Source organism: Oncorhynchus gorbuscha, linkage group LG15, assembly GCF_021184085.1.
Source record: "Oncorhynchus gorbuscha isolate QuinsamMale2020 ecotype Even-year linkage group LG15, OgorEven_v1.0, whole genome shotgun sequence".
In the NCBI taxonomy this organism is placed as follows: Eukaryota; Metazoa; Chordata; class Actinopteri; order Salmoniformes; family Salmonidae; genus Oncorhynchus; species Oncorhynchus gorbuscha.
Genome location: NC_060187.1, coordinates 72062026 through 72075923, shown reverse-complemented (window position 1 = coordinate 72075923; position 13898 = coordinate 72062026). Strand labels below are relative to the sequence as shown.

Sequence of the window (13898 nt, the reverse complement as noted above, 5' to 3'; positions counted from 1 at the left end):
GGTTGGGCTGTGAAAACAATCCAACATGTTTCTGATCAAATTGCAGTTTGGCTGGATGCATATTTTATCGAGTTGAAACACTATCAGGTTTTGTGATGCTGAAGAATATTGCACCTCTACAGACGGTATCTGACTGCGCATTCTCTCAAGATGCTCAAAGAAAGAAATCATATTTCACCTGCATTTGGTGTGACATTTTACTGCAAGAAATGCTTCGTTCTGCAGGAGTTCATATCAAGGCTATGTGAGAGTTTGTAGACCTACAGTCAGTGTCCAGATGTCAGTTTCCATTGAACTCATCTGAACAGTAGGAAACAGTTCCCTTGACGTGCAATAGGCCTATTTGAAGTCCCCATCTTGTGACTGTTGAATTTGTACAGCGTCTCACAAATCATCACACATAACATCGCCGGCACTGCTATCATCTTATTTTACCACTTCACCAAATCTTTCCCAAACATGACTTTTCTGACCATCCCTTCTCTCTATTTTCAACTCTCTTTTCTGCAGCTTTTCTCTTATTGAATCACAGAAAACTCTGACGATGACCTTTTTGCCTCCGTGGATCGACGTTAACCTTTTCTGCCTGTTCCCAAAAACATTTGGTGTTTGGTGTGTAGACTATTTGGCACGTGTATATTTAAGCCCTAAAGCTTAGGCTTTGGCACTAATGCCAGATAGTCGAAAATAACAAAATAAAAATGTAGCCTATTGATAAAAATTACACAAGAATTATACATTTATGGAATTGCTAAGGTATTGTTTTCTCTTTATTCAACTCTCCTGCCACCTACCTGCATGTCATCCACACAATATGTCATTACCTAAACATGCCCATCCCACAGATATAACTGGCGGGATATACCTGCTGGGACTGCAGGTTATGAGTCAACCCGCACATCACTTATGCACACACACTCACATACACACACACACAGAAACAAACACATACACACATGTACGCACACACACGGTTGGGGCAATGTCTTTGACAAGCTCACCACTGCAGGGCTGAGGGTTACAGGGCCTTCCCTCCTCCACTACTCCCTCACACATCTTCTCCGGGGGAGATTGACAGGTACGGCTCCGGGTCTGGATGCCACCACCACAGTCACTGCTGCACTCCTTCCACTCCGCCCACACACTCCAGCCACCTGTAGGGGCACACACACACACACACACACACACACACACACACACACACACACACACACACACACACACACACACACACACACACACACACACACACACACACACACACACACACACACACACACACACACACACACACACACACACACACACACACACACACAGTTAGCCACTGTTTTCATGCAAAACATCCCTTTAAATTAAAACATAAAGGTGTACTGGAGTGATAAATCTCATTGTCATTTCAGAATCCATGTCCAGCAATTCTCATTTGAGGGTGCTCCATTAATATATGGCTGCTGTTATGAGGAAGAGGAGGAGGAGGAGGAGGAGGAGGAGGAAGAGGAGCGTATAAATAGCAGCAGCTGAATGGTCTTCTTGTTTTCGCCTGCATCCCAGATGGTACCCTATTCCCTATATAGTGCATTGGGCCCTGATCAAAAGTAATGCACTATATAGGGGATAGGGTAGCATTTGGGACACCGCCTGTGTGTCTTCTCTATGTCCTATAGTTCATGAATGTTTAATGGGGCAGACAGATGCCTTTCAGCTCCCACAGGCCCAAACAAATATGTATTAATCTGCATGAATAGAACATGATGCTGGATGACGTCCAGACACACACAGTTTTAATTACTCGCAAATCAGTTTCCTCAGGGCTACCGGCGGTTTGGGGTGAGAAGGAAGGGAGGGACTTGAAGTGCACAGAGCACTTGAAACAGTTAATTGAGTGGAGAAGGATATATATATATATATATATATATATAGAGAGAGAGAGAGAGAGAGAGAGGGGAGTGAGTGAGTGAGAGAAAAGCATCAGAAATGTGTCATTAAAATGCTTTACACCCAGGTAATCCAAGGTTTAAAGGAATTCCATACGTACAATCTAAGGACAGAGAATAATCCTTTTCAATGGAAAAAAGCCTCACTATTGTTTCTGAATTTAGCTGTTGACTATGCACCACTGAGCACAGTCAATACCCATTTGTTTTCTCCAGGATGACCGACTGAGGCCAGATTGTTTACTTGTGACTGTGAAATTGGATTTGTTTAAGTTTCTGTGACCTGAGTCCATCTCCATCAACCAATCCCAGGCAGCGCTAACAGTAAACCACCAAAACATCCAATGGGAGAACAATAAATAACCCTGCTGAATAGCACCACACCACAACAACCTATCCACCAGTCAGAGCAAAGTCAAGCACCCCCCCCCCCCAAACAATGACAAGTACAGTACCTCCCCCTCATACAGACACTCAATTTTAAATGCACACTAAAAAGCCCCTCCACCCACTCCACCCAATGCCATTTTAAATGGATGCATTGTGGCACATTGACTGCTCCTAGGGGCAAATGAAGACGGTGAAATTATAGCAAAATAACCTTCAGCTCCTTTTCCCCATGAATCATTTTGGGCTTATTAGGATGAAAGGCTTCAGCTTATGAATACAGAGAGAATGAGAGAGTGCTGTTTTCGTGGAGGGAAGTGTGTCTGTCAAATAAACGTTTTGGAGAGAGAAAGAGAGAGAGGGGGTAGAGAGAGAGAGAGTAAGAGAAAAAAAAACTCAATTTGCAGATAAGATTATCTCAGAGAAACAACAGAAGAGTATGAACTTTTTTTGTCCAATAATCCCAGTCAGGCTGGGGGGAAGAGGACGGGAGAGAATCATGCAGAGTTTTCTTTCTCTGTCCTCAAGGACATTTCATTATGTTCTCAATAATACAGTGGACTTCAATTGTTGGGCTTTACAGCACAGCTCAGCACAGCCTAACCCAGCCCCGTGTATCTAAACCCATTGCAGTCTCAGTCACTCCTTCATCACACCAAAACTTCCTCGTCTTTCCTCCCTACTCCCTCTCCGCCTCTATCCTCCCTACTCCCTCTCCTCCTCTGTCCTCCCTACTCCCTCCCGCCTCTGTCCTCCCTCTCCCCTCTCCTCCCTACTCCCTCTCCTCCTCTGTCCTCCCTACTCCCTCTCCTCTGTCCTCCTCTGTCCTCCCTACTCCCTCTCCTCCTCTGTCCTCCCTACTCCCTCTCCTCCTCTGTCCTCCCTACTCCCTCTCCGCCTCTGTCCTCCCTACTCCCTCTCCGCCTCTGTCCTCCTACTCCCTCTCCGCCTCTGTCCTCCCTACTCCCTCTCCGCCTCTGTCCTCCCTACTCCCTCTCCGCCTCTGTCCTCCCTACTCCCTCTCCTCCTCTGTCCTCCCTACTCCCTCTCCTCCTCTGTCCTCCCTACTCCCTCTCCTCCTCTGTCCTCCCTACTCCCTCTCCGCCTCTGTCCTCCCTACTCCCTCTCCGCCTCTGTCCTCCCTACTCCCTCTCCTCCTCTGTCCTCCCTACTCCCTCTCCGCCTCTGTCCTCCCTACTCCCTCTCCGCCTCTGTCCTCCCTACTCCCTCTCCTCCTCTGTCCTCCCTACTCCCTCTCCTCCTCTGTCCTCCCTACTCCCTCTCCTCCTCTGTCCTCCCTACTCCCTCTCCGCCTCTGTCCTCCCTACTCCCTCTCCGCCTCTGTCCTCCCTACTCCCTCTCCTCCTCTGTCCTCCCTACTCCCTCTCCGCCTCTGTCCTCCCTACTCCCTCTCCGCCTCTGTCCTCCCTACTCCCTCTCCTCCTCTGTCCTCCCTACTCCCTCTCCGCCTCTGTCCTCCCTACTCCCTCTCCGCCTCTGTCCTCCCTACTCCCTCTCCTCCTCTGTCCTCCCTACTCCCTCTCCGCCTCTGTCCTCCCTACTCCCTCTCCGCCTCTGTCCTCCCTACTCCCTCTCCTCCTCTGTCCTCCCTACTCCCTCTCCGCCTCTGTCCTCCCTACTCCCTCTCCGCCTCTGTCCTCCCTACTCCCTCTCCTCCTCTGTCCTCCCTACTCCCTCTCCGCCTCTGTCCTCCCTACTCCCTCTCCTCCTCTGTCCTCCCTACTCCCTCTCCGCCTCTGTCCTCCCTCTCTCTTATTGTCTGTTCTTATGTGCTCCCTCTACATATCTCCAAATTTCATTCTGTACTTTCTGCTCCCCATATCTCTCAAGCACACATGCACACTCATTAAAATATATGTAGTACAGTTCTCAGTGTGCGTACTGTACGTGTAGTTGTGTGTGTGTGCATGCATGGGTGTCCATCTTTCGTAGTTAACTTCTTCTGAAGTCACCTTCCCCTCCCATTTGGAGCACTGTAACTGACTGCACTGGCATCTCCATTTCATATCAGGTTCCTGCTCCAACTGAAATCATCAATACAAGGCAAACTCTCCAACCCCCCGGAAAATCACCCTTCTACAATCAATACAGCTAATGTAACCCCAACTTAAGAGAGAGAGAGAGAGAGAGAGAGAGAGAGAGAGAGAGAGAGAGAGAGAGAGAGAGAGAGAGAGAGAGAGAGAATGAAGGGGCAAAGACTGCATAATAAAAAAAAACTGATAGTTGTCTATCTATGTATGAGTATAATAATGACGGGATGAGTTTCCCTGAATTTATAAAGGCTTGTGAGTATTATGTGTACACGTCTGTGTGGCTACGTGTGTGTGTGTGTGTGTGTGTGTGTGTGTGTGTGTGTGTGTGTGTGTGTGTGTGTGTGTGTGTGTGTGTGTGTGTGTGTGTGTGTGTGTGTGTGTGTGTGTGTGTGTGTGTGTGTGTGTGTGTGTGTGTGTGTGTGTGTGTGTGTGTGTGTGTGTGTGTGTGTGCGCGTGTGTGTGTGGCTGCACGTGTGTGAGTGTGTGGCTGCGAGTGTATGTGTGTGTGTGCGTACAAGTCTTGTGTGATTAGTGTCTGGGCTGAGTGGCTGTATGGTTGAGCTCTATCAAACGGCTAGTGCTGACACCCAGAGGACATAAGCAGTCAACTGCAGGCTAGAGATAACAGAGAGAGAGAGAGAGAGAGAGAGAGAGAGAGAGAGAGAGAGAGAGAGAGAGAGAGAGAGAGAGAGAGAGAGAGAGAGAGAGAGAGAGAGAAAGAGAGAGAGAGAGAGAGAGAGAGAGAGAGAGAGAGAGAGAGAGAGAGAGAGAGAGAGAGAGAGAGAGAGAGAGAGAAAGAAAGACACAGAGAGAGAGAGAGAGAAAGACAGAGAGAGAGAGAGAGAGAGAGAGAGAGAGAGAGAGAGAGAGAGAGAGAGAGAGAGAGAGAGAGAGAGAGTGGGAAGGAGAGATACAGATAAGGAAGGAGAGAGGGTGGCAGGGGTTGAGGAAAAAGTAAAGTGACAGAGAGATAAGGAGGGAGAGAGAGGGGGATATGCCATGTGAAAGTTCATGTGTAAAGTTTGCTAGATGTTCTACATTATCTTTGTCCGCACTTGAGAGCCCACATCATTGAACATTAATACATTAAAACCTCTTGAAGCTAAGGTGCAGAATTTTCACTTTTGGATAAATAGCGTGCCTAATTTCAACTTCCTACTACTCATGCCAAAAATATAAGATATGCATATTATTCATAGATTTGGATAGAAAACACGCTGAGGTTTCTAAAACTGTTTGAATCATGTTTGTGAGTGTAACAGAACTTATGTAGCAGGCAAAACCCAGAGGACTAACTGTTCAGATTTTTTTTTCTCCCTCTATGTTCCCTGAATTGTCCTTGCCATGGGATATTTCAAAGGAACCTATATTCAGTTCCCACCACTTCCACTGGATGTCACCAGTCTTTGGAATTTGGTTGAGGTTATTCCTTTGTGCAATGAAGTAATAAGCCAACTCGGAACTGGGGACACTTTTGTGAGTTGCGCAAGACGTGAAAAGCAGCGCTAGTTTGTTTCCTTTTCTGTATTGAATACAGATTGCTCCGTCTACAATTTGATCGATTATTAACGTTTAAAAATACCTAAAGTTGTATTACAAAAGTAGTTTGAAATATTTTGTAGTGACGTTGCGTTTTTGTAAGCTGTTTTTTTCTGGATCAAACGCGCTTTATAAATTGACATTTTGGAATTAATCGAACAAAAGAACCAATTGTGATGTTTATGGGACATATTGGAGTGCCAACAAAAGAAGCTCGTCAAAGGTAATGCATGTTTTATATTTTATTTCAGCGTTTTGTGTCGCGCCTGCAGGGTTGAAATATGCTCGATCCTTTGTTCACTGCTGGTGCAGATGGTGCAGGCTATCAGATAATAGCTTCTTATGCTTTCGCCGAAAAGCATTTTTATAATCTGACACGTTGGCTGGATTCACAACGAGTGTAGCTTTAATTGAGTATCTTGAATGTGTGATTTAATGAAAGTTTGAATTTTATAGCATTTTATTTGAATCTGGCAATTGGCCAGTTGAGACATTTGCGTCCCGCCTATCCCTAAGAGGTTTTAAGAGATAGACAGCGGGAACAACCCATGTATTTCCCTTTAAAAAAGTAATTACCCGACCACATGTAAATAACACACTTTTCTCATTAATTAAGTAAAGGTCAATGATACTTCACAATATTATAATTTGTCATTCTCCGTCGTTCTCGCTCTCTCCTCCCTCTCTCTCTCGCCTTTTCTTCTTCTCTATATCTCTTTCTTTCTCTTTCCCCTTTTCCTACCCTCTCCTTCACCCTCTCTCCATCCCTCTTTCTCTCGCTCTCTCATTCCCTCTCCATTTTTTTGTGTTCATTCAGACATTGCTATAGGCTGCATCCTGCAGGTGTAATCCAGTGCCTACAGTCAGTCATTCAGTATCCTGCTCTGGATAAATATTTGAACAGCAGCACTCACACAATCCCATTCCTATCGATCCCTCTCCCTCCCTCCTCTCCCTCTGGGGCCAGGAAGCTTAAACTCAGGTGTCCTCCCAGAACCATATCAACAGCCCTACCCGGTCTATGGTGACATTACCGCCTATTCCCTCTAACCCCATCTAAAATTCTTAGTCTTCAGTTCCAACTTCAAACATCCCAGCACAACATCAACACCCTTACCAGTTTGGTGGTGACATTATACTCCATGCACCTCAGTTCCCATTGTCAACCCTCTGGTGTCAGTACCCCCTACCCTATCTAACCCCCTATCCATTAGGTCCCGTCCTCAGCCCTCTGATGTCATTACCCCCTACCCTACCTAACCCCCTATCCTTCAGTTCCCATCCTATACCCTCTGATGTCATTACCCCCTACCCGATCTAACCCACTATCCTTCCGTTCCCATCCTCTACCCTCTGATGTCATTACCCCCTACCCTATCTAACCCACTATCCTTCAGTTCCCATCCTCAGCCCTCTGATGTCATTACCCCCTACCCTATCTAACCGCCTATCCTTCAGTTCCCATTGTCAGCCCTCTGATGTCATTACCCCCTACCCTATCTAACCCACTATCCTTCAGTTCCCATCCTCTACCCTCTGATGTCATTACCCCTACCCTATCTAACCCCTATCCTTCAGTTCCCATTGTCAGCCCTCTGATGTCATTACCCCCTACCCTATCTAACCCACTATCCTTCAGTTCCCATTGTCAGCCCTCTGATGTCATTACCCCCTACCCTATCTAACCCACTATCCATTAGGTCCCGTCCTCAGCCCTCTGGTGTCATTACCCCCTACCCTATCTAACCCCCTATCCTTCAGTTCACATCCTCAACCCTCTGGTGTCAGTACCCCCTACCCTATCTAACCCCCTATCCATTAGGGCCCATCCTCAGCCCTCTGATGTCATTACCCCCTACCCTATCTAACCCGCCATCCATTAGGTCCCATCCTCAACCCTCTGATGTCATTACCCCCTACAATATCTAACCCCTATCCATTAGGTCCCATCCTCAACCCTCTGATGTCATTACCCCCTACCCTATCTAACCCCCTATCCATTAGGTCCCATCCTCAACCCTCTGATGTCATTACCCCTAACCTATCTAACCCCCTATCCATTAGGTCCCATCCTCAACCCTCTGATGTCATTACCCCCTACCCTATCTAACCCCTATCTTTCAGTTCCCATTGTCAACCCTCTGGTGTCATTACCCCCTAACCTATCTAACCCCTATCCTTCAGTTCACATCCTCAACCCTCTGGTGTCAGTACCCCCTACCCTATCTAACCCCCATCCATTAGGTCCCATCCTCAACCATCTGATGTCATTACCCCCTACCCTATCTAACCCCTATCCATTAGGGCCCATCCTCAGCCCTCTGATGTCATTACCCCCTACCCTATCTAACCCGCCATCCATTAGGTCCCATCCTCAACCCTCTGATGTCATTACCCCCTACCCTATCTAACCCCTATCTTTCAGTTCCCATTGTCAACCCTCTGGTGTCATTACCCCCTAACCTATCTAACCCCCTGTCCTTCAGTTCACATCCTCAACCCTCTAGTGTCAGTACCCCCTACCCTATCTAACCCCCATCCATTAGGTCCCATCCTCAACCCTCTGATGTCATTACCCCCTACAATATCTAACCCCCTATCCATTAGGTCCCATCCTCAACCCTCTGATGTCATTACCCCATACCCTATCTAACCCCCTATCCATTAGGTCCCATCCTCAACCCTCTGATGTCATTACCCCTAACCTATCTAACCCCCTATCCATTAGGTCCCATCCTCAACCCTCTGATGGCATTACCCCTACCCTATCTAACCCCCTATCATTCAGTTCCCATTGTCAACCCTCTGGTGTCATTACCCCCTAACCTATCTAACCCCTATCCTTCAGTTCACATCCTCAACCCTCTGGTGTCAGTACCCCCTACCCTATCTAACCCCCATCCATTAGGTCCCATCCTCAACCATCTGATGTCATTACCCCCTACCCTATCTAACCCCCATCCATTAGGTCCCATCCTCAACCATCTGATGTCATTACCCCCTACCCTATCTAACCCCCTATCCATTGGGCCCATCCTCAGCCCTCTGATGTCATTACCCCCTACCCTATCTAACCCGCCATCCATTAGGTCCCATCCTCAACCCTCTGATGTCATTACCCCCTACAATATCTAACCCCTATCCATTAGGTCCCATCCTCAACCCTCTGATGTCATTACCCCCTACCCTATCTAACCCCCTATCCATTAGGTCCCATCCTCAACCCTCTGATGTCATTACCCCTAACCTATCTAACCCCTATCCATTAGGTCCCATCCTCAACCCTCTGATGTCATTACCCCCTACCCTATCTAACCCCCTATCATTCAGTTCCCATTGTCAACCCTCTGGTGTCATTACCCCCTAACCTATCTAACCCCCTATCCTTCAGTTCACATCCTCAACCCTCTGGTGTCAGTACCCCCTACCCTATCTAACCCCCATCCATTAGGTCCCATCCTCAACCATCTGATGTCATTACCCCCTACCCTATCTAACCCCCATCCATTAGATCCCATCCTCAGCCCTCTGATGTCATTACCTCCTACCCTATCTAACCCCCTATCCATTAGGTCCCATCCTCAGCTCTCTGATGTCATTACCCCCTACCCTATCTAACCCCCTATCCATTAGGTCCAATCCTCAGCCCTCTGGTGTCATTACCCCCTACCCTATCTAACCCCCTATCCATTAGGGCCCATCCTCAGCCCTCTGATTTCATTACCCCCAACCCTATCTAACCCCTATCCTTCAGTCCACATCCTCAACCCTCTGGTGTCAGTACCCCCTACCCTATCCAACCCCTATCCTTCAGTCCACATCCTCAACCCTCTGGTGTCAGTACCCCCTACCCTATCTAACCCCCTACCCTTCAGTTCCCATTGTCAACCCTCTGGTGTCATTACCCCCTACCCTATCTAACCCCTATCCTTCAGTTCACATCCTCAACCCTCTGGTGTCAGTACCCCCTACCCTATCTAACCGCCTATCCATTAGGTCCAATCCTCAACCCTCTGATGTCATTACCCCCTAACCTATCTAACCCCTATCCTTCAGTTCCCATTGTCAGCCCTCTGATGTCATTACCCCCTACCCTATCTAACCCACTATCCTTCAGTTCCCATCCTCTACCCTCTGATGTCATTACCCCCTACCCTATCTAACCCCCTATCCTTTAGTTCCCATTGTCAGCACTCTGATGTCATTACCCCCTACCCTATCTAACCCACTATCCTTCAGTTCCCATCCTCTACCCTCTGATGACATTACCCCCTACCCTATCTACCCCCTATCCTTCAGTTCCCATTGTCAACCCTCTGGTGTCATTACCCCCTACCCTATCTAACCCCTATCCTTTAGTTCCCATTGTCAGCACTCTGATGTCATTACCCCCTACCCTATCTAACCCACTATCCTTCAGTTCCCATCCTCTACCCCTGATGTCATTACCCCCTACCCTATCTACCCCCTATCCTTCAGTTCCCATTGTCAACCCTCTGGTGTCATTACCCCCTACCCTATCTAACCCACTATCCATTAGGTCCCATCCTCTTCCCTCTGATGTCATTACCCCATACCCTATCTAACCCACTATCCTTCAGTTCCCATCCTCTACCCTCTGATGACATTACCCCCTACCCTATCTACCCCCTATCCTTCAGTTCCCATTGTCAACCCTCTGGTGTCATTACCCCCTACCCTATCTAACCCCCTATCCTTCAGTTCCCATTGTCAGCCCTCTGATGTCATTACCCCCTACCCTATCTAACCCCCTATCCTTTAGTTCCCATTGTCAGCACTCTGATGTCATTACCCCCTACCCTATCTAACCCACTATCCTTCAGTTCCCATCCTCTACCCTCTGATGTCATTACCCCCTACCCTATCTACCCCCTATCCTTCAGTTCCCATTGTCAACCCTCTGGTGTCATTACCCCCGACCCTATGTAACCCAATATCCTTCAGTTCCCATTGTCAGCCCTCTGATGTCATTACCCCCTACCCTATCTAACCCACAATCCTTCAGTTCCCATCCTCTACCCTCTGATGTCATTACCCCCTACCCTATCTAACCCACTATCCTTCAGTTCCCATTGTCAGCCCTCTGATGTCATTACCCCCTACCCTATCTAACCCACTATCCTTCAGTTCCCATCCTATACCCTCTGATGTCATTACCCCCTACCCTATCTAACCCCTATCCTTCAGTTCCCATCCTCAGCCCTCTGATGTCATTACCCCTTACCCTATCTAACCGCCTATCCTTCAGTTCCCATTGTCAGCCCTCTGATGTCATTACCCCCTACCCTATCTAACCCACTATCCTTCAGTTCCTATCCTCTACCCTCTGATGTCATTACCCCCTACCCTATCTAACCCCCTATCCTTCAGTTCCCATTGTCAACCCTCTGGTGTCATTACCCCCTACCCTATCTAACCCCTATCCTTCAGTTCACATCCTCAACCCTCTGATGTCATTACCTCCTACCCTATCTAACCCGCCATCCATTAGGTCCCATCCTCAACCCTCTGATGTCATTACCCCTACCCTATCTAACCCCTATCCATTAGGTCCCATCCTCAACCCTCTGATGTCATTACCCCTAACCTATCTAACCCCTATCCATTAGGTCCCATCCTCAACCCTCTGATGTCATTACCCCCTAACCTATCTAACCCCTATCCATTAGGTCCCATCCTCAACCCTCTGATGTCATTACCCCCTAACCTATCTAACCCCCTATCCATTAGGTCCCATCCTCAACCCTCTGATGTCATTACCCCTACCCTATCTAACCCCCTATCTTTCAGTTCCCATTGTCAACCCTCTGGTGTCATTACCCCATACCCCATCTAACCCCCTATCCATTAGGTCTCATCCTCAACCCTCTGGTGTCATTACCCCCTACACTATCTAACCCCCTATCCATTAGGTCTCATCCTTAACCCTCTGGTGTCATTACCCCCTACACTATCTAACCCCCTATCCATTAGGTCTCATCCTTAACCCTCTGATGTCATTACCCCCTACACTATCTAACCCCTATCCATTAGGTCCCATCCTCAACCCTCTGATGTCATTACCCCCTACTCTATCTAACCCCTTTCCAATAGGTCCCATCCTCAACCCTCTGATGTCATTACCCCCTACCCTATCTAACCCCTATCCATCAGTTCCAGCTGCCAACCTTAACCCCTACCAGGTCAATGGTGGTATTAGCCCCCTGTCCCCTCTAACCCTCATGTGCTTCCGTTCCAACTTACTTAGTCCTATACCCCTGATAACTTTAACCAACATACTGTAGTAAACAACCACGTTTGGAATCGCTTTTCTGTTCAGGAAAGGAATTGAAATTCATATTCAACAATGAAAAATTCTAATTGAAAATAAATATTTATTTTATTTTTCAAATTAAAATTTGAATTCATTTCCTGAATAATTCACTGAATATAAATGGAATTTACCCCAACATCTGCCCCTCCATGCCACACCCTGACAGTTACCAGCTCCAACATCTACAACGCAAAACAGAACCTCCTCTAACCATCAATGTAACACATCCCTTTAAACCACAACATCCCTTTAAACCACAACATCCCTTTAAACCACAACATCCCTTTAAACCACAACATCCCTTTAAACCACAACATCCCTTTAAACAACGACATCCCTTTAAACCACAAAATCCCTTTAAACCACAACATCCCTTTAAACCACGACATCCCTTTAAACCACGACATCCCTTTAAACCACAGCATCCCTTTAAACCACAACATCCCTTTAAACCACAACATCCCTTTAAACCACAGCATCCCTTTAAACCACGACATCCCTTTAAACCATGACATCCCTTTAAACCACAACATCCCTTTAAACCACAACATCCCTTTAAACCACAACATCCCTTTAAACCACAACATCCCTTTAAACCACGACATCCCTTTAAACCACAACATCCCTTTAAACCACGACATCCCTTTAAACCACGACATCCCTTTAAACCACAAAATCCCTTTAAACCACAACATCCCTTTAAACCACGACATCCCTTTAAACCACGACATCCCTTTAAACCACAACATCCCTTTAAACCACGACATCCCTTTAAACCACAACATCCCTTTAAACCACAACATCCCTTTAAACCACGACATCCCTTTAAACCACAAAATCCCTTTAAACCACAAAATCCCTTTAAACCACAACATCCCTTTAAACCACGACATCCCTTTAAACCACAAAATCCCTTTAAACCACAACATCCCTTTAAACCACAACATCCCTTTAAACCACAACATCCCTTTAAACCACGACATCCCTTTAAACCACAAAATCCCTTTAAACCACGACATCCCTTTAAACCACAAAATCCCTTTAAACCACAACATCCCTTTAAACCACGACATCCATTTAAACCACGACATCCCTTTAAACCACGACATCCCTTTAAACCACGACATCCCTTTAAACCACGACATCCCTTTAAACCACAACATCCCTTTAAACCACAAAATCCCTTTAAACCACGACATCCCTTTAAACCACAACATCCCTTTAAACCACAACATCCCTTTAAACAACAACATCCCTTTAAACCACAGCATCCCTTTAAACCACAACATCCCTTTAAACCACAACATCCCTTTAAACCACAACATCCCTTTAATCAACATTCCTGTAACATAACCTGTGAGCCCAGCTCCAGCCTTATCCTTCCCATTAGTCCGGCTGAATGGACCTATTGTCTATAAATACTTATCAGGTGGAGGGGCTGTATGCTCTCAGGTGCAGGTCAGTCAGGCAGACATTTCAATTCTGAAGATGGATGCTTCACTTCAGAGGGTGTGATAAGAAAAAGCTCAAAAGGTCCTTTGACTGGTAGGGATCAAATGGAGGCTATTCTACTTTCTCTATCAGACAGACAGGGAGACAGGGAGACGGAGAGAGAGGGAGTTGGAGAAGTAACCAGGCTTTTCTTAT

The 13898-nt window shown here is 46.9% G+C and overlaps 1 protein-coding gene across 8 annotated transcripts in view; it reads right to left on the bottom strand.

Annotated features, from left to right (window-relative positions):
* The window catches only part of LOC123997946 (adhesion G protein-coupled receptor B1-like), a 110115-nt gene that overhangs the window by 52677 nt on the left and 43540 nt on the right, over positions 1 to 13898 (bottom strand). For all 8 annotated transcript variants that reach the window (XM_046302691.1, XM_046302692.1, XM_046302695.1 and 5 more), the window contains exon 4: positions 1002 to 1154. In XM_046302691.1, the coding sequence (XP_046158647.1) occupies positions 1002 to 1154 (153 nt within the window). The remainder of the gene's footprint in view (positions 1 to 1001; positions 1155 to 13898) is intronic.